Genomic DNA, 23,437 nt, shown 5'->3' with positions numbered 1-23,437 from the left:
TTGAGCCCTCTGTTAGAATGGCCAACTTAACAGCAGAAAAAAAGGTGTTTACAGCCTGGTACAAAGAACCATTTTGGTTCATATAGCTATTATTACCCTCCATGACAACTGTGAGGGGGGTGAATTTTTTTATAACTCATCCATTTCCTTTATATTAGGTTATTTTAAGTTTGCATAATTAAGGGCGTGGCCACTTGAGTGACAGCTAGGTCTCGCTGGTCACCGTCACTTCACCTCAGCTGAATCCGGCAGATTAGCCACTGATTTCGGCGTATTCATCGTATTTTTGTGTTGTTTTATGTGGCTGTACACTGTCAGCTGCCTTTTGGACTTATTTCTTATAATTATCAGATGATATGGGATGCTGTGTGCACTTAATTGTGCTCACAAACCATTCACGTGGCCTCGTTTCCCATGTGAGTAAAGTTATATACTTATACAGCATCTCTATAAATGTATTTGTTTTATTTAAGATCATTTATCATTAATATTTTTCTTTAGACCCGTAAAGCACTCCAGAATCTGACAGATTGATTAGCTGTAGGCTCTAGAACAGTCATCTGAAGCGTTGTCATACAGTGTTGTGCTGGATTTTATCAATAGTCTTGCATTTACTAACACATCTGAAGTGTTTGGAAGTAATTCGCGTTTTCCTCCTGTAGAAAAACGTCATAAGAGCAATGTTTAGTGGCTCAATGTATTACTACAGTGTTTTTGAAAGTCTAAACACTTTACTGATATAGTGTACAGCCAAGCACATGTGGTCAGAACACAAACGAGTCGCAGGTAATAAAGTATCAAGCGTTTCTCTCAAAGTAAAGTCTGTCTGCCAGGTCTAAGCAAAGTGCCAGCAGGTGTCTGTAGCTCCGCCCACTCTCCGCCTCTTTGCCCTTGTTTGGTATCCCGCCGTGGGTGCGATGACGCGCGAACAAAATGGCGACGGTTGGCCGCGCCTACTTGTGGCTTCTTTTGCGCTCTTCAGAAACCTATGGGTGACGTCACGGATACTCCGTCCATATATTTTACAGTCTATGGTATTTACCCTTTCCCCTTAGCCCTACGCCTTCAAGCTAAAGAGAATTGGGACACTCCTACCCCTTGAAGTGAACACGCAAAACGAGGGGTAGGGGTAAGGGGAAGGGCTAAGGGGTAGAATTGGTATTAGGCCTTAGTAGCAGTCCTAGTATAGTGTGTCATTTGGGACGCAACTACATTGTCCTACCATCACCATGTCTCCAGTGAGCGAGTTGGCCAGGTCTGACACTGAGGAATGTCCATCGGCGTCTGGCGGCTGACCCTTAGGACTGTTGGCTGGCTTATTCCCCATATTCCTACTGAGAAACACAGAAAAAACACACGTCACTAAAAACACCAACAAACACGCCACTTTCTCTTCGCCACAGAATCAAACCTCCGAACCCAGACGAGCGTTTCAACCTCGCGTTATTCTGACCGGCTTCAGTTAAGAAAACGCACAAAAATATGAAGAGGACACAATTAATCACAAGCATGAGAATGAGGTTTACTTTCAATCACAGGAAAAATAAAGCCACAACAGAGAAAAGAAAAAAATCCACATTTCTAACTTTCACACATTTCCTGTTATACAACATAAACACACTGTGGGACAAAATGTTACCTTAGTTTGTAACACAGGCAAAAGAAATTGGAAATTAAACACAAAAAGACACCATATGCTGGTTATTAATGTGTCAGCAAACACACGAAGCTGTTAGTTCATCACGGCGATGCGGTCCGGTGCTTTTTCCAGAGCTGCTGTCCGAAGTCGGATTGAAAAATCTGCTTCAGAGTAAAATTATGGGTTCTGCACGAGTGACGTCGATTGACAGGCATTTGTGGTGTAATGTTCACTACCACAGAAATTAATTTTTGACTTAAAATTGAAGGTTTATTAGCAGAGAAAATAATTACACTCATAGCTCATTAGAAAAACAAAAAACATTAAAGCCAGATAAATTATTTCTGACTAAATAAATACATATAAATAAATAAATAAATGTTAATTGCGTACAAATTGAAATTGAAAACATAATATTTAAAATGAAGGTTTAATGGCGCTCAAAATATTTAACATGCATTAATAAAACAAAACAAAAGTAAAGTAAAGTAAAGTAAAGTAAAGTAAAATAAAATAAAATAAAATAAAATAAAATAAAATAAAATAAAATAAAATAAAAAATAAATAAAAATAAAATAAAATAAAGGTTTAATGCAAATCAAAGTATTTTAACATATGCATTAATAAAATAAAATAATTTTTTTTCCACAGAAAAAAATATTTTGGACATGTTGGACTATTAAAAATTGAAATAATATAATAAAAAAAGATTATCTTATCATAAATAAAAATCTATCTTAAATAAACACAATAAAGTAAGGAAAGTAATACAATGTAATGTAACAAATTAAAAGTTAAATGACACCCAAAATAGTTCATTAATTTCATAAATTAAATAATATAAAATAAAAATATATATAAACGTCAGACAATATTTTGAACTTGTTGGTCTATTAAAAAAAATAAAATATTAATAAAAAAACAAATAGTTAAAATAAACTAATTGAATTGCCACTTAATGTTAGAAAAGTATATAATAATATACTATAATATTATATATATATATATATATATATATATATATATATATATATATATATATATATATATATATATATATATATATATATGTATTCAATAATCCAGTAAAACTTTAGATTTTTCTGTGGTAAATCACATTAATCCACAAATACTGTTGATCAAACATAGTGTAACTTGCAGTGAACCCCTAAACTTTAATAATGAACTAAACTACTCAGTAACTAGTTAACCAAACAGGGGCCAAAATAAAAAAAGAGCAGAGAAAGAGAACGACAGACAAGAAGAAGTGAAGAGGACAAATGAGACAAACCTGAATGAGCGACACACAAACCGAGAAGACAGGAGGACTGAGAAAAAGAGGACAACAGAGAAAAGCGATGAATGCGGCGACAGCACACGAATATACAGACCCACAGCTGGAGGAAAGGAAAAGAAGAGACAGCAAAAAGAGCAAGAAAAAGAGAGAAAGAGACGCTTTTTTTCTGTGATGGAAAGGCAGAAGAGATTATTCGCATGACTGGAGAGTCAAACAAAACCATGAGAGAGACGTCAACCAGCTGCAGGAGAGAGAAAGAAGAAGAAAAACAGAGTTAAACGAAAGCACAAACAGATTGAGAGACAAAAGAGGCCGGAGGGAAGCGATTGGTTTCCGGAGAGGTGAAGCTTGGAGAAGAAGAAGAAGAAGAGAGAAAAGATGAGCGCTGGAAAGACAAAAGAGAGAGAAGGAGTAAACATATAAGTGTAAAGAACACAGTAATGGCACATACAGTTGAAAAACACAGAGAGCGGAGGGAGAGAGAGACATAGGGACGAGAGGACGGGCTGTCTTTAGACTGGCAGGGATGCTGGATGAGTGATTTTTTGGGTTTTGGTTCACGTTTGAATTGTTTTCCGTCATTAACTCACCCTCGGAATACGTTGTACTGTCTTTACCGATATATCGGTCGTAGATCCTTGCCCAAACCTGTTGAGAACCAACCACTGTTTTAAGTATATTTACACATTTTAAATTATTTAGCATTTTATACAATTTTAATTTTAATGTAATTATGAATTAAAATAAAAACAATCATATCTGCTAATTATCGTCCATCCTGTTTTCCAAGATATCGGTATTTTTGCCTTAAAATAAACATATCGGTCGGTTATTCATAAGTTACTTTTCAAATTACTAAGCATTTTATACAAATTTTATGTAATTATTAATTTAAATAAAATCAATAATATAGGCTAAATATCGGCCACCCTGTTAACCAAGATATCGGTATTTTAGTCTTTAAAAAAACATATCGATTGGTTATTTTAAAGTTCATTTTCAAATTATTTAGCATTTTATATAGTTTCAATTTAAATGTAATTAATAATTCAAATAAAAACAATTGTATCAGCTAAATATCGGCCATCCTGTTTTCCAAGATATCTGTATTTTTGCCTTAAAATAAACATCGGTCGGTTATTCATGAGTTACTATTCAAATTACTAAGCATTTTATACAAATTTTATGTAATTATTAATTCAAATGAAATCAATAATATTGGCTAAATATCGGCCACTCTGTTAAACAAGATATCAGTATTTTAGTCTTTAAAAAAAGATATCGATTGGTTATTTAAAAGTTCATTTTCAAATTATTTAGCATTTCATATAGTTTCAATTTAAATGTAATTAATAATTCAAATAAAAATAATGTTATCAGCTAAATATCGGCCATCCTGTTTTCCAAGATATCAGTATTTTCGCCTTAAAAAAACGTTTTTCTTAAGTACATTTTCAAATTATTTAGCATCTTATACAAATTTAATGTAAATATTTATTGAAATAAAATCAATAATATTGGCTAAATATCGGCCACCAAGTTATCTGTGTTTTAGTCTTTAAAAAAATAATCTGTTATTTATAAGTTCATTTTCAAATTATTTAGCATTATATATAGTTTCAATTAAAATGTAGTTGATAATTCAAATAAAAACAATTATATCAGCTAAATATCGGCCATCCTGTTTTCCAAGATATCGGTATTTTTGCCTTATAAAAATTTTTATTTTTAATTTAATTATGCATTAAAATAAAAACAATTATAATGGCATAACTCTTATGCAATGTTATTTCAACAATATTAGTAATCATTTTTCAATACATCGGTAATAGGTCCTTGCCCAAACAAGTTGAGAACCACTGTTCTGAGTATATTTAGTTATTTACAGATTTATTTTTTAATTTTATATAGATTTTTCCGCATTTAATTACATTTTAATTTAAAAGTAATTATTAATCACAAAAAAAATATATTGGCTAAATATAGGCTACCCTGTTTTCCAAGATATCGGCATCAGCCTTTCTAAGCTCCAAAAATTACAAAAATGCACCAAAATATGGTTCATGCAACCAATGCGATACAATTTAATTCATATTTAGAGTCATTTGATAGCTTTTTGTGAGAAAAATTTGGAAGTTCTAATGTTATATAAAATGCTATTCTTACAGCCGGAAATACACTACATTAAATATAACTGAAAATCTCTACATTCAGTAAAGTTAACTTTACATAAACTTCACATTTACTTCACATGAACTAAATATAGAATAAAATACAACATAAAAATACAAACACTCAAATTTTTAGAATACTGAATTTACTTTCACCTGAAGTCGACAAATACATTATTAAACTATTAATATTGAAGAACAGAAGTTTTTCGACATCCACCCGTAAAATAAAAAATAAATTCAATAAATATAAAATTAAATTAACAGCAATTCGTAACTTTTTAAAACGCATTTTTTACATTGTAGGTCCTGCAGATTTTGGAGCTTTTTTCTACGAAATAACTTCCATATAAAAGACCATGAGGGCGAGTAGACGAGGACAGAAGTGCTTGCTGTTTTCAGATGAACCCAGATTTCCAGCTGAACCCCAGCAGTCTAAGGAGAGCGAGCGGAGGTTCGGGAGGACGAGCTGAATCGAGCGAAACTCAGCGCACAAACCATGAAGCGTCTGTCTGTCAACACATCTGCTGCTTCAGGAAAAACATCGTGCCACTTTGGCTTTTGGCTAATCCACTCAAAAAGTAGTCGCCACGCTGAGGGCGTAAACATGGAGGCTGTATTGTTGAAGACACACAGACGGAGCTGAAGCCAAAACACAGAGCAGGCGAAAGCACAGACAGACACTCTAGACAGAAAACAGACAAACAGATAACAGACAGACAAACAGACACGAGGTCAGCTCTGGAGGAGAGAGAGAGAGACAGGGCTTTAGGATCTTCAGAGACATCCTCATGAATATTCATGGGCGGGGTCAGTAATTGGTTAATTGTGAACTGAATGCAGCACTGATTGGCTGAATTGGTTAATATATTAGTGTTCTTGTTAGTTGGATCGTATTGAACCCACACACATTCAGCTGTCGTGAAGATGAGATGAAAATGGAGAGATGATCATGAGTAAAAGCTGTGAGGAGATTTCTGATGCGTTTTAATTGATATTTCAACTAAAAGTGAAACATTTCAGGCCATCTAAAATGCAGATGGCTTTTTATTTTCTGAAGATTTTTAGCTGAAACTGTGGTCATTGGTAATTCGTCAAATAAAATCAGCAGCCAATGACAGCAGGGAATCAAAGAGTAAAATTCAATAGCTTTTAGACCTTTTTTAAGACTCTTTCCATGCATTTTAGGACTTTAGGTTTCAACCGGTAATACTGACGACATTTTAACTTACTAAATTTAATATATTTACAAAATACTGATTGTAGGAAACTAATCCTAAACGAAATCATTATACTAAATAAAGTGCTCATCCAGCAGGTGGCGCCTATAGAACAACAGGAATAACGGCGCTGCCTCAGTTACTGCAGTAATCCAAGCAGGATGACATCAAATCTAGCAGGATTTTATCGATTTCATCGTAAAAAAATATTTAGAAAATGTTGGAAACCTTTAACCATTGACTTCCATATATAAGTTTGTTTCCTAAGTAACACTATGTCCTAACTACACACGACGCGACAAGATTCCAACGAAAACAAATTTGGCTGTTTTGCCATTTTTTTTTTCAAGATCTAAGGTGAACTATCTGCTGCTGCTTTCAGTAGTACGGCAATAAATATCATGTAAAATGGTGTTCAAACTCACAGTGGTAGCATTTTCATTCATTTTCGGCTGAGTTCCTTTATTAATTCGGTGTCGCCACAGCAGAATGAAACGCCAGCTTATCCAGCACGTTTTACGCAGCGGATGCCCTTTCAGCTGCAACCCATTTTGCTGCACTACCTATCGCGCCATCGCGTCGCTCTTGGCAGCATTTTAACATTGAATAAAGCACATAATCAGTACCTGAGGATAATTTGTCTTTGTAGTTTATGTTGTTGATTTGCAACAATGTTACGGAAATAGAAATTGTTTCTAAAATAGAAATTTTGTGCATTGCCATTGCAGATATTTAGGACAAAAAACTCGTTGCTTGCCCAAATCCTATGAAAAACTACGTTTTTCTCTTCTTTTTCATTGTTTTATAACCTGTTTTAACACATTGATCTCTTTTTTTTATCTGTTTTTAATCTTTTTTATTATTAATTTTTATTTTTCTTATACTTGTATAGTTGTATTCCTGTTTGTGAAAAGCACTTTGAATTGCCACTGTGTATGAAATGTGCTATATAAATAAACTTGCCTTGCTGTCTCAGCCCAGTGTTGCATGTAGGACAATGGTAGGATAAAGTGTAAGTCAATGGTTACAGGTTTTCAGCTATCCTCAAAAAAAAACTTTGTGTTCAACAGAAGAAATTTTGTTAAGGTTTAGTAAATGTTCATTTTTGGGGTAAACTGTCTCTTTAAAGTATATTTTGTGCTATAAATAATGATGCACAAGATATTTTGAGACAAATCCTCAGCAACACGAGGGCTGCATGATATTGAAAATTTTGCGTTATTCATTTTTTCTGCGACAAATTTTGACGTATGAATACAGTTTGAGAAGATTGCATTATTTCATGTTTTTTCTGGGGAGCCTAACAGTATTCAGCTACAGAAATGGAATAATTAATCATTCATTCATTCACTTTCTTTTCGGCTTTAGTCCCTTTATTAATTCGGGGTCGCCACAGCAGAATGAACCGCCGACTTATCCAGCACATGTTTTACGCAGCGGATGCCCTTCCAGCTGCAACCCATTTCTGGGAAACATCTATACACAATCATTCACATACATACACTACGGACAATTTAGCCTACACAATTCACCTGTACCGCATGTTTTTGGACTGTCGGGGAAACCGGAGCACCCAGAGGAAACCCACACGAATGCAGGGAGAACATACAAACTCCACACAGAGATGCCAACTGACCCAGCCGAGGCTCGAACCAGCGACCTTCTTGCTGTGAGGCGACAGCACTACCCACTGTGCCACCGCATTGCCGGTATAATTAATCACAATGTGAAAATGTGCTTTTCTTGCTTTGTTTTGTTTTAAACATCTAAAAAAAAATTAGATCAAGTAAAAATATTGTTTGTTTTGAGAAGAAATAAGTCAAAGTAAAGAGTTTTTCCTCAAAACAAGCTAAATTATATGCCAGAAGGGTAAATGAAACAATAATGTTTTCAATTTGAAATGTAGATAAAGACAAAAGTTCTAAGAATTTTATTTATTTATTTATTTATTTGCACAAATTCTGTATAATTACAGTAATTGAATGCAATTCTATAGCTCCTGGACAAATATAATTCAGACTCAACATTGCATATCTTGCGCTGTGACTATTGCTGAAGCGCACATTTTAATATCGATGCTGAAACGATATATTGTGCAGCCCCAGTGAACACCCAGGGCTCCTTTCGACTTCTAAACAGTTACTTTGTTATCAGTAACTATTATTAATTCAGCATAATTCCCTCTGTTTTGCTGATAATCTTTATGGACCCGGCGTGAGTTTGGATTGCAAGCGAGTGAACTGGTGAAATGAGGACAGAGAAGAGAAAGAAAACAATGAGCATCTCCGTGTGCTTCTGTATCTCTCCGTCTGTCCTTTGCTATTGATCGAGGCCAGATAAAGGACATGCGAATGCTTCTCTGAGGCCTGAATAATTCATTCACTGTAGACGCGTTTGACCCGCCGCAGGTTACTCCAAAGTTTGACTCCGTAACCGGTTTAACTTTAGCTGTCACCACATGTGTCAACATAAAGATCAACTTCATACATTTTTAAAGAGACTCGACTTAAAGGGAGAGTTAACCCAAAAATGAACATGTTTACTATTCAAATACAAGTTTAAATATTAGATATAAACTGAAAACATGTAACCATCGACTTCAATAAACAAATATCATGGAAGTCAATGGTATTAGGTTTTCAGCATTCTTCAAAACATCTTCTTTTGTGTTGAACAGAAGAAAGAAACCCGTAAAGGTTTGGAACAAGTGAAGGGTGAGTAAATGATGACCGGATTTTTATTTTTGGGTGAACTCCCTGCTGAAAAATCCAGCTTAAACCAGCCTAGGCTGGTTGGCTGGTTTTAGCTGGTTGACCAGCCTGGTTTTAGAGGGGTTTTGGCCATTTCCAGGCTGGTTTCCAGCTAATTCCAGCCTGGTCTTAGCTGGTCAGGCTGGAAAATGGCCAGCTAAAACCAGCTTGACCAGCCTGGTTTAAGCTGGACATAGCTGGTTTAGGCTGGACTCCCAGCCTGGCTATGCTGGTCAAGCTGGTATTAGCTGGTCGTCTCCCAGCCTGACCAGCTAAGACCAGGCTGGAAATGGCTGAAAACCAGCCTGGAAATGGCCAAAACCCCTCTAAAACCAGCCTGGTCGACCAGCTAAAACCAGCCAAGGCTGGTTTAAGCTGTTTTTTTTCAGTAGGGCTGTCCCTTTAAATCCGCCTCTCTGTAAACTAGCATGACTAATATGCACACAGCTGTGATGGTAAATGAATTATATGTTCAATTATTAATGTGAGCATGGAATGTAAACGTCTGGAATCTAATGTGTGTAATTGTCAATAATAGATGTTAGCATTTTCTGTAATATCATGTTAAAAGTAATATGTTATTGTTTAGTATATATTGCAAATAATTAATAGTTAAACAAAAGTATTCTTTTTTAAAAAGCAATAAGCTGATGTTTATTTTTTGTTGCTAAAATGATTCAAGCTATTGACCTTATTCTTCAATGCGGAAGTGTTTTGCGATTTGTTTTAGAACTTCCGATTCAGTTGCCTATGGGAGAAATGACTGAGAATAATAAACGGCAAAAAACGGTCAAACTACTTACTCTACAAACAAGTGTTTACATTAGGATACAGACAAAGTAGAATAATATAATAAGAAAATATCAGTTTGCAACACCAAGCAGCAAAACGAGCTGTTGTTAACGTTTAAAAATGATTGGAAGTGAATGAGACCGGAAGTTGAGCCAAAATGATTTAAATGGCTGCGCCCGCTCGTACGCAGAGAATAAGGTGAATATAGAGAAAATGATTAATAATTAAACAAAAGTTCAAAAATATTTCTATCAAGTTCATTTTATTACATTTGTTTAAATATTTGATGAACTTATTGTAATTAAACATAAAACTGTATTTAATATTTACATAGTTATATTGTGTTCATATATTTAACTAATTTAAAAAAGCATTAAAAACACATTTTTATGTTAAATTAACTAAAATCACTCAAGATTTATATAAAAAAGTAGTTTGCAGCCTTTACAATTATTTTTTATAAAACATCTAATAAAATATTAAATAAAGTATTAATAAAAATTTATTATTTATAAAAAAGTAAATAATTTAATATTAATTTTATTTTGGCAAAAAAGTTCTTGAAAAAATTTGATAATGTTCTATTGCTTTTTATATATTCTTATTTTACAGTTCGATAGCTTTAAAATACATATATGTGAAATATACACTCACTGGCCACTTTATTAGGTACACCTTACTAGTACCAGGTTGGACCCCTTTTGCCTTCAGAACTGCCTTAATCCTTCATGGCATAGATTCAACAAGACACTGGAAATATTCCTCAGAGCTTTTGCTCCATATTGACATGATAGCATCACACAGTTGCTGCAGATTTGTCGGCTGTACATTCATGATGTGAATCTCCCGTTCCACCACATCCCAAAGGTGCTCTATTGGATTGAGACCTGGTGACTGTGGAGGCCATTTGAGTACAGTGAACTCATTGTCATGTTCAAGAAACCAGTCTGAGATGATTCACGCTTTATGATATGGTGCGTTATCCTGCTGGAAGTAACCATCAGAAGATGGGTAAACTGTGGTCATAAAGGGATGGAGATGGTCAGCAACAATACTCAGGTAGGCTGTGGTGTTGACACGATGCTCAGTTGGTACTAATGAGCCCAAAGTGTGCAAAGAAAACATCCCCCACACCATTACACCAACACCAGCAGCCTGAACCGTTGATACAAGGCAGGATGGATCCATGCTTTCATGTTGTTGACGCCAAATTCTGACCCGACCATCTGAATGTGGTAGCAGAAAGAGACTCATCAGACCAGGCAACGTTTCTTCAATCTTCTATTGTCCAGTTTTGGTGAGCCTGTGTGAATTGTAGCCTCAGTTTCCTGTTCTTAGCTGACAGGAGCGGCACCCGGTGTGGTCTTCTGCTGCTGTAGCCCACCCGCCTCAAGGTTGCACATGTTGTGCGGTCAGAGATGCTCTTCTGCATATCTCGGTTGTAATGAGTGGTTATTTGAGTTACTGTTGCCTTTCTATCAGCTGGAACCAGTCTGGCCATTCTCCTCTGACCTCTGGCATCAACAAGGCATTTGCGCCCACAGAACTGCCGCTCACTGGATATGTTCTCTTTTTTAGACCATTCTCTGTAAACCCTAGAGATGGTTGTGCGTGAAAATCCCAGTAGATAAGCAGTTTCTGAAATACTCAGACCAGCCCGTCTGGCACCAGCAACCACGTTCAAAGTCACTTAAATCCCCTTTCTTCCCCATTCTGATGCTCGCTTTGAACTGCAGCAGATCGTCTTGACCATGTCTACATGCCTAAATGCATTGAGTTTCTGCCATGTGATTGGCTGATTAGAAATTTGCGTTAACGAGCAGTTGGACAGGTGTACCTAATAAAGTGGCCTGTGAGTAGTCTAATATTGGCTTGATTTATCTGAAACAGCATTCTCTAGCCTACATTAGTGTTTCTGTAATGACTTATCTGTGTGTGTGTGTGTAAATACAGAGTTACATTATGCTGTAGATACATCACATTACAGTCTTAAACAGGTTGTGTTGCACCTGAACTCCTGACATTCACCTCTGTGTACTTGGGTATTTTAAAACTGTATTTCTGGCCTAATACTGTAGTCGCTACTCTGTCAAACTACAACGACTGCAGGACAGCATGAGGAGAAGCACAGCTAATGCACACACACACACACACACACACACACACACACACACACACACACACACACGCACACACACACAGGTGAGCAGATGTTTGATGTGGTGTGTGTGAGGAGCTGCAGGTGTGTGGAATGTCCAGTAGGGGGCGAACAGAGTCCAAAACACCCCACATCTGCACTGAGCTCTTCCAGCGCTCTCACCTCGAAACTGGGCTGTTGGCATGGCAACCGCGGGCTGGCGAGAGTGTGTGTCTGTGTATGTGTGAGGGAGTGTGTGTTTCTGATATGTGTGTGTGTGTGAGCGTGGTTCTCGTGTATGTTTCTGAAGTCTATGTGAGAGTGTGGTTCTTGTGTGTCTTCTTGCGTGTGTGTGTTTCCAATGTGTCTGTTCTTGTTTGTTAGTGTGTTTCTGAATCTGTCTGTGAGTGTGGTTTGTGTGTGTGTGTGTGTATGTTTCTGAATTTGTGAGTGTAGTTTTGGTGTGTGTTTTTCGTGTGTGTGTGTGTGTATGTTTCTGAATTTGTGAGTGTAGTTTTTGGTGTGTTTTTTTCGTGTGTGTTTGTGCGTGTGTGTTTCTGCTGTCTGTGTGTTTCTTGTGTGTATATTTGTGTTTCACATGTGTGTGTGGTTCTTATGTTTCTCGTGTGTGTGTTTCTAATGTCTGTGTGTGTGCGTGTGGTTTTTGTGTGTGTTTCTGAAGTCTGTGTGTGGTTCTCGTGTGTGTTTCTGACGTCTGTGTGTGTGTATGTGTGGTTCTCGTGCGTGTTTCTGAAGTCTGTGTGTGTGTGTGTGTGGTTCTCGTTTGTGTTTCTGAAGTCTGTAAGTGTGTGTGGTTCTCGTTTGTGTTTCTGAAGTCTGTGTGTGTGTGTGTGTGTGTGTGGTTCTCGTGTGTTTCTGAAGTCTGTGTGTGTGTTTGGTTCTCGTGCGTGTTTCTGAAGTGTGTGTGTGTGTAGTTCTCGTGTGTGTTTCTGAAGTCTGTGTGTGTGTGTGGTTCCCATGTGTGTTTCTGAAGTCTCTGTGTGTGTGTGTGTGTGTGGTTCTCGTGTGTGTTTCTGAAGTCTGTGTGTGGTTCCCGTGTGTGTTTCTGAAGTCTGTGTGTGTGTGGTTCTTGTTTGTGTTTCTGAAGTCTGTGTGTGTGGTTCTCGTGTGTGTTTCTGAAGTCTGTGTGTGTGTGGTTCTCGTGTGTGTTTCTGAAGTTTGTGTGTGTGTGTGTGTGTGTGTGTGTGTGTGTGTGTGTGTGTGTGTGTGTGTGTAGTTCTGGTGTGTGTTTCTGAAGTCTGTGTGTGTGTGTGTGTGTGTAATTCTCGTGTGTGTTTCTGTAGTCTGTGTGTGTGTGGTTCTCGTGTGTGTTTCCGAGTTTTGTCTGTATGTATGCGTTTGTTGCGTCTATGTTTATGTTAGTGTGTCTCGTGTATAAGTAGGTGTGTGCTTCTCATGTGTATGTGTGTGTGTGTGTGTGTGTGAGGGACGGAGGGGCAGCAAACAGGAGACCATCTAGAGCACAAACGGCAGACGAGGAGAAGGATATATGACAGGTACAGGTGAGCGCCTCGCTAACACACACACAGACAGACACACAGGACACACACACACACACACACACACACACACACACACACACACACACGAGCGGGCTGGAGGCGGGCCGCTTTTGGGTTCACCGTGACCTGTTATACTATCCTGCGTTTACCTGCCCCGGGACCAACGCACACACCTCGAGGCATCCGGCTGGAGAGAGACGCGCTCTTCTTTATACAGAAACACACACACACACACACACACACACAGCTACAAGAGAGGATTACATAACCAACCCACTGCACAGAGCGACATGAGCGTCCGCTAGAACTCATCGCCTCACACACACACGTGAGAAATAACACCGACCGTTAGAGACTAAAGACACACACACACACACACACACAACAGGGAAAATAAGAATTGAACACGTCAATTTTTCTCTGAAAACATATTTCTAAAGGTGCTGATGACTTGAAATTTTCAATGCATGTTGGGAACAACTAAAGAAGTCTATATATGCAAAGAAAACAAATCTAATTAGTTTACAAATGAAGTTCTGTGTAATAAAATGAAACGATGCAGGGAAATAGTATTGAACACATGAAGGGTGGTGTATTTAGTCAATAAAAGCCCAGACAGCAGCTGAAATCTCTCAGTAGTTCTTCAGCAACCCTCTGCCCTTCCTCAGTGTAAATGAATATCAGCTGCTTCAGTCTAACATCTACATTAGCAGGAGGATGAAGATGAAACCATTTCAGCAAGACAATGATCCAAAACACAGCCGAGGAAACTCTCAAATGCTTTCAGAGAAAGAAAATCAAGCTGTAGAATGGCCCAGCCAACCACCTGATCCGAATCCAATAGAAAATATAAATTAAAGCTCAGATTTGATAGACGAGACCCACAGAACCATCAAGATTTTGACACTCAGTTGAAGTCCGTGAGAAACTCACACCTGAGTAATGCATGTGACTTCATTCTCCATATGAAAGACGTCTTTAAGCTGACATCACCAAAAAAAAGCCTTTTATATAAAGTATTAAACACATTTCAATAGTTCAGCGCTTTCTCCTTCTGTCATTCTGTTGTTATTACACACAACTCATTTTTCAGATTTTCTTGTTTTATTTTATGTGTGTATTGTTTGGGTTTTTACCAAAATCTGGTTCAACTCCATGTCAACAGCTCCTTTAGAGATATTATATCCAGGAAAAAAACATGACGTGTTCAATACTTATTTCCCCCGCTGTATAATACAAATATATAAACTGCTATGCCAAATTTATCATTATCAAATGCGCTGAATAAAACATATGTAAAACGTGTGCTTGGTTTAAACAGTCCTTGCCAGTTTTAAAGTCTTCAAGGCCTCAAACTATAAGTAAATCTGCTCATTTCATAAGCGCAGCGATAAGCCAATCACGACAGAGATCATCTGCACAAGCGTGTCTTAAAGCTACAGCCTGTTGATCTCAAGCGGTCTAAAAGGAGCTGAAAAACTGCTTCAGGTACGAAAAGCTTTCAAGGTATAGAGAAAAAAAGTGTACAAATTATTAAAAAAATGCTGATCTATAAGTTTAAACCTTTAAATGAAGCCGTTCCCTTCACCTCTGCAGAAGCAGCCCGATTTGAAGCCGTGTTGTGTGTCGGTTCAGCTCGCATAAAGAACCTCATTATATAATCACTCAAATCATATGCATTTTTATGCAAATCAATGCCCGCAACAATATGTGTATTCACAGCGTACCGTTATCCGCACAACACTCCACATCTACACACACCGCCCACACACACACACCGACACGGACTGAGAGAATAAGTATGTGTGTGTAGATGTGTTTAAGGCCACGAGTGTGTAAGTTTGAACACTTGAGCTTTTGTTTCTGGTGTTTTAATTCCTGCTGATTCTATAATCCACATCAACTGAAAAACACCCAACCAATATCTGTGTGTGTGCGCCAAATGATTACTGCGATACTCATAGTGCAGTATGCAAATTTATATTCGTATCTAATTTTAATGACATTTTTAATCAGATTAGATTTACTGTATATTAGTTATTGGTGTGACATGACTTTTTCATGACTTAATTAGAAATATAATCATCATTTAAATCTGTAAATGATTAAACATTTTATTGTCTTCCATGTATATCTAGTTACAAAACTGCTGGATTCTAAATATTTTATCAAAGTTGTCCAAAAACTATTTAACAACACCTAATAATGACCATCTGAAAAGCCTTTGTGATCCTCTTCCTATGTTGAGAACTGTATATGTCCATTATATGAAGTGATTATACAGATGAAGTCAGAATTATTAGCCCCCCGGTACATTTTTTCCCCTGAAAGTTTTTTTTTTAACACATTTCTAAACATACAACATACTGAAAACGTAGCCCTACAGACGTTTCTGGAAATCGCGAATTATGTAGCCAAAGGGACGTATGGCTGCATTTAATTTTTTAAACGAACACTATGGAGTGGTATGACGGCATTCCTTTTCGCGCCTACCAGCTGACCGCTAACCTCCGTATGGACCGGCTTTCCGGCTGTAACCTGTTTGTCCTGTTAGCTCGCCATGTATGTTGGTGGACTTGAGACGTAGAGAGGAGTTGACCACGATGACGGGGTTCGAGTCCGGTGAAGAACGGTTCCAGAAAGCAGGTAAGACAAAAACAGAAGGCAAAAAATAAAATAAACAAGTAAATAACAGGGTGAAAACGTGGTAAAAGTTTTTTTGAAATGTGTTGCTTGGGTTTAGGGTAGTGTGTGGGCGGGTCAATCGATAAAATTGGTTGGGTTTAGGGAAGGGGGATGGTGGGTCAGTCGATCGGTCAGTCAGTCAAAAAGTCAGTCAACAGCAGCCTCTGGTGGGTTTACGCGAGAACAGCAGGCGTGAATGGCACTCACGAGAGAAATTTGAGATCTGAAAAAGCGTCTCGTGGATTCATGAATACAAAAACTGCAGAAAAACGTGCTGCTGGGACGTATTTCGCGGTCTACGTATGTAGAGGTACGTTTTCAGAATGAGCCTGGGTTGTAAACATAATAGTTTTAATAATACTGGCCTTTAGAAAAATTAAAAACTGCATTTATTCTAACCGAAATAAAACAAATTAGACTTTCTCCAGAAGAAAAAATATTATCAGACATACTGTAAACATTTCCTTGCTTTGTGAAAATTAAAGAAGAAAAAAATTGATGAGAGGGCGAATAATTCTAACTTCGACTGTATGTATTAGTACTTGTATTCACTCTGGCTGGTGTAAATGTCATTAGTGTTTACAGTCGAGCAGCACACACTGCTGTCTTCATTCAGACTCAGAGAGTGTTTAAAGTTTGTTTCTCCTCAGTGTGTGAGCTTTGAACGCCGCTCCATCCAAATGCCATGATCACAGTGGGGGCTTCAGTCTCCGTCCAGTGAAAAGCTGCCGCACGCCTGAACCAACAGCAAAATGGCAGAGAAGAGCGGTGTGTTTCTGCACGTGGGACGATCTGTATGTGTGTGTGTGTAACTGCATGAGTGAATGTCTTAAAACTGCTAATAAATTACTTATTATTTAAAAAAAAAAATACAAATAAATTACTTATTTATAATATAAATTAATTATTTATAATGTCGCAAAATAATGACATACTGACGATTTATAATGTCGCAAACTTATGAAATACTGACGATTTATAATGTCACAAACTAATGAAATACTGACGATTTATAATGTCGCAAACTAATGAAATACTGACGATTTATAATGTCGCAAACTAATGACATACTGACGATTTATAATGTAGCAAACTAATGACATACTGACGATTCATAATGTCGCAAACTAATGACATACTGACGATTTATAATGTTGCAAACTAATGACATACTGACGATTCATAATGTCGCAAACTAATGACATACTGACGATTCATAATGTCGCAAACTAATGACATACTGACGATTTATAATGTCGCAAACTAATGAAATACTGACGATTTATAATGTCGCAAACTAATGAAATACTGACGATTTATAATGTTGAAAACTAATGACATACTGACGATTTATAATGTCGCAAACTAATGAAATACTGACGATTTATAATGTCGCAAAATAATGACATACTGACGATTTATAATGTCGCAAACTAATGAAATACTGACGATTTGTAATGTCGCAAACTAATGACATACTGACGATTTATAATGTCGCAAACTAATGACACTGACGATTCATAATGTCGCAAACTAATGACATACTGACGATTCATAATGTCGCAAACTAATGACATACTGACGATTTATAATGTCGCAAACTAATGAAATACTGACGATTTATAATGTCGCAAACTAATGAAATACTGACGATTTATAATGTCGCAAACTAATGAAATACTGACGATTTATAATGTTGCAAACTAATGACACTGACGATTTATAATGTTGCAAACTAATGACACTGACGATTTATAATGTCGCAAACTAATGACATACTGACGATTTATAATGTTGCAAAATAATGACATACTGACGATTTATAATGTCGCAAACTAATGACATACTGACGATTTATAATGTCGCAAACTAATGACATACTGACGATTTATAATGTCGCAAACTATTGACATAATGACGATTTATAATGTCGCAAACTAATGACATACTGACGATTTATAATGTCGCAAACTAATGAAATACTGACGATTTATAATGTCGCAAACTAATGAAATACTGACGATTTATAATGTCGCAAACTATTGACATACTGACGATTTATAATGTAGCACACTAATGTAATACTGACGATTTATAATGTCGCAAACTAATGACATACTGATGATTTATAATGTCGCAAACTAATGACATACTGACGATTTATAATGTCGCAAACTAATGAAATACTGACGATTTATATTGTCGCAAACTAATGAAATACTGACGATTTATAATGTCACAAACTAATGAAATACTGACGATTTATAATGTAGCAAACTAGTGAAATACTGACGATTTATAATGTCGCAAACTAGTGAAATACTGACGATTTATAATGTCGCAAACTAGTGAAATACTGACGATTTATAATGTCGCAAACTAATGACATACTGACGATTTATAATGTCGCAAACTAATGACATACTGACGATTTATAATGTCGCAAACTAATGAAATACTGACGATTTATAATGTAGCAAACTAATGACATACTGACGATTTATAATGTCGCAAACTAATGAAATACTGACGATTTATATTGTTGCAAACTATTGACATACTGACGATTTATAATGTTGCAAACTAATGACATACTGACGATTTATAATGTCGCAAACTAATGAAATACTGACGATTTATAATGTCGCAAACTAATGAAATACTGACGATTTATATTGTCGCAAACTATTGACATACTGACGATTTATAATGTCGCAAACTAATGACATACTGACGATTTATAATGTCGCAAACTAATGAAATACTGACGATTTATAATGTCGCAAACTAATGAAATACTGACGATTTATAATGTCACAAACTAATGAAATACTGACGATTTATAATGTAGCAAACTAGTGAAATACTGATGATTTATAATGTCGCAAACTAGTGAAATACTGACGATTTATAATGTCGCAAACTAGTGAAATACTGACGATTTATAATGTCACAAACTAATGAAATACTGACGATTTATAATGTAGCAAACTAGTGAAATACTGACGATTTATAATGTCGCAAACTAGTGAAATACTGACGATTTATAATGTCGCAAACTAGTGAAATACTGACGATTTATAATGTCGCAAACTAATGACATACTGACGATTTATAATGTCGCAAACTAATGAAATACTGACGATTTATAATGTAGCAAACTAATGACATACTGACGATTTATAATGTCGCAAACTAATGAAATACTGACGATTTATAATGTCGCAAACTAATGACATACTGACGATTTATAATGTCGCAAACTAATGAAATACTGACGATTTATAATGTCGCAAACTAATGACATACTGACGATTTATAATGTAGCAAACTAATGACATACTGACGATTCATAATGTCGCAAACTAATGACATACTGACGATTTATAATGTTGCAAACTAATGACATACTGACGATTCATAATGTCGCAAACTAATGACATACTGACGATTCATAATGTCGCAAACTAATGACATACTGACGATTTATAATGTCGCAAACTAATGAAATACTGACGATTTATAATGTCGCAAACTAATGAAATACTGACGATTTATAATGTTGAAAACTAATGACATACTGACGATTTATAATGTTGCAAACTAATGAAATACTGACGATTTATAATGTCGCAAAATAATGACATACTGACGATTTATAATGTCGCAAACTAATGAAATACTGACGATTTGTAATGTCGCAAACTAATGACATACTGACGATTTATAATGTCGCAAACTAATGACACTGACGATTCATAATGTCGCAAACTAATGACATACTGACGATTCATAATGTCGCAAACTAATGACATACTGACGATTTATAATGTCGCAAACTAATGAAATACTGACGATTTATAATGTCGCAAACTAATGAAATACTGACGATTTATAATGTCGCAAACTAATGAAATACTGACGATTTATAATGTTGCAAACTAATGACACTGACGATTTATAATGTTGCAAACTAATGACACTGACGATTTATAATGTCGCAAACTAATGACATACTGACAATTTATAATGTTGCAAAATAATGACATACTGACGATTTATAATGTCGCAAACTAATGACATACTGACGATTTATAATGTCGCAAACTAATGACATACTGACGATTTATAATGTCGCAAACTATTGACATAATGACGATTTATAATGTCGCAAACTAATGACATACTGACGATTTATAATGTCGCAAACTAATGAAATACTGACGATTTATAATGTCGCAAACTAATGAAATACTGACAATTTATAATGTCGCAAACTATTGACATACTGACGATTTATAATGTAGCACACTAATGTAATACTGACGATTTATAATGTCGCAAACTAATGACATACTGATGATTTATAATGTCGCAAACTAATGACATACTGACGATTTATAATGTCGCAAACTAATGAAATACTGACGATTTATATTGTCGCAAACTAATGAAATACTGACGATTTATATTGTCGCAAACTAATGAAATACTGACGATTTATAATGTAGCAAACTAGTGAAATACTGACGATTTATAATGTCGCAAACTAGTGAAATACTGACGATTTATAATGTCGCAAACTAGTGAAATACTGACGATTTATAATGTCGCAAACTAATGACATACTGACGATTTATAATGTCGCAAACTAATGACATACTGACGATTTATAATGTCGCAAACTAATGAAATACTGACGATTTATAATGTAGCAAACTAATGACATACTGACGATTTATAATGTCGCAAACTAATGAAATACTGACGATTTATATTGTTGCAAACTATTGACATACTGACGATTTATAATGTTGCAAACTAATGACATACTGACGATTTATAATGTCGCAAACTAATGAAATACTGACGATTTATAATGTCGCAAACTAATGAAATACTGACGATTTATAATGTAGCAAACTAATGACATACTGACGATTTATAATGTCGCAAACTAATGAAATACTGACGATTTATATTGTTGCAAACTATTGACATACTGACGATTTATAATGTTGCAAACTAATGACATACTGACGATTTATAATGTCGCAAACTAATGAAATACTGACGATTTATAATGTCGCAAACTAATGAAATACTGACGATTTATATTGTCGCAAACTATTGACATACTGACGATTTATAATGTCGCAAACTAATGACATACTGACGATTTATAATGTCGCAAACTAGTGAAATACTGACGATTTATAATGTCGCAAACTAGTGAAATACTGACGATTTATAATGTCACAAACTAATGAAATACTGACGATTTATAATGTAGCAAACTAGTGAAATACTGACGATTTATAATGTCGCAAACTAGTGAAATACTGACGATTTATAATGTCGCAAACTAGTGAAATACTGACGATTTATAATGTCGCAAACTAATGACATACTGACGATTTATAATGTCGCAAACTAATGAAATACTGACGATTTATAATGTAGCAAACTAATGACATACTGACGATTTATAATGTCGCAAACTAATGAAATACTGACGATTTATAATGTCGCAAACTAATGACATACTGACGATTTATAATGTCGCAAACTAATGAAATACTGACGATTTATAATGTCGCAAACTAATGACATACTGACGATTTATAATGTAGCAAACTAATGACATACTGACGATTCATAATGTCGCAAACTAATGACATACTGACGATTTATAATGTTGCAAACTAATGACATACTGACGATTCATAATGTCGCAAACTAATGACATACTGACGATTCATAATGTCGCAAACTAATGACATACTGACGATTTATAATGTCGCAAACTAATGAAATACTGACGATTTATAATGTCGCAAACTAATGAAATACTGACGATTTATAATGTTGAAAACTAATGACATACTGACGATTTATAATGTTGCAAACTAATGAAATACTGACGATTTATAATGTCGCAAAATAATGACATACTGACGATTTATAATGTCGCAAACTAATGAAATACTGACGATTTGTAATGTCGCAAACTAATGACATACTGACGATTTATAATGTCGCAAACTAATGACACTGACGATTCATAATGTCGCAAACTAATGACATACTGACGATTCATAATGTCGCAAACTAATGACATACTGACGATTTATAATGTCGCAAACTAATGAAATACTGACGATTTATAATGTCGCAAACTAATGAAATACTGACGATTTATAATGTCGCAAACTAATGAAATACTGACGATTTATAATGTTGCAAACTAATGACACTGACGATTTATAATGTTGCAAACTAATGACACTGACGATTTATAATGTCGCAAACTAATGACATACTGACAATTTATAATGTTGCAAAATAATGACATACTGACGATTTATAATGTCGCAAACTAATGACATACTGACGATTTATAATGTCGCAAACTAATGACATACTGACGATTTATAATGTCGCAAACTATTGACATAATGACGATTTATAATGTCGCAAACTAATGACATACTGACGATTTATAATGTCGCAAACTAATGAAATACTGACGATTTATAATGTCGCAAACTAATGAAATACTGACAATTTATAATGTCGCAAACTATTGACATACTGACGATTTATAATGTAGCACACTAATGTAATACTGACGATTTATAATGTCGCAAACTAATGACATACTGATGATTTATAATGTCGCAAACTAATGACATACTGACGATTTATAATGTCGCAAACTAATGAAATACTGACGATTTATATTGTCGCAAACTAATGAAATACTGACGATTTATATTGTCGCAAACTAATGAAATACTGACGATTTATAATGTAGCAAACTAGTGAAATACTGACGATTTATAATGTCGCAAACTAGTGAAATACTGACGATTTATAATGTCGCAAACTAGTGAAATACTGACGATTTATAATGTCGCAAACTAATGACATACTGACGATTTATAATGTCGCAAACTAATGACATACTGACGATTTATAATGTCGCAAACTAATGAAATACTGACGATTTATAATGTAGCAAACTAATGACATACTGACGATTTATAATGTCGCAAACTAATGAAATACTGACGATTTATATTGTTGCAAACTATTGACATACTGACGATTTATAATGTTGCAAACTAATGACATACTGACGATTTATAATGTCGCAAACTAATGAAATACTGACGATTTATAATGTCGCAAACTAATGAAATACTGACGATTTATATTGT

At 35.5% G+C, this 23,437-nt stretch overlaps 1 protein-coding gene across 1 annotated transcript in view; it reads right to left on the bottom strand.

The window, feature by feature from the left end:
- syt7a (synaptotagmin VIIa) overlaps window positions 1-23,437 on the bottom strand; it is a 94,402-nt gene that overhangs the window by 9,388 nt on the left and 61,577 nt on the right. The window contains exon 2 of the mRNA XM_056452093.1: window positions 1,223-1,334. Coding sequence (XP_056308068.1) covers window positions 1,223-1,327 — 105 coding nt within the window. The 5' untranslated portion in view covers window positions 1,328-1,334. The remainder of the gene's footprint in view (window positions 1-1,222; window positions 1,335-23,437) is intronic.

Source organism: Danio aesculapii, chromosome 25 (genome assembly GCF_903798145.1).
Source record: "Danio aesculapii chromosome 25, fDanAes4.1, whole genome shotgun sequence".
Taxonomy (NCBI): domain Eukaryota; kingdom Metazoa; phylum Chordata; class Actinopteri; order Cypriniformes; family Danionidae; genus Danio; species Danio aesculapii.
The sequence above is the reverse complement of the archived record's forward strand: the minus strand, read 5'-3'. Positions and strand labels throughout refer to the sequence as shown.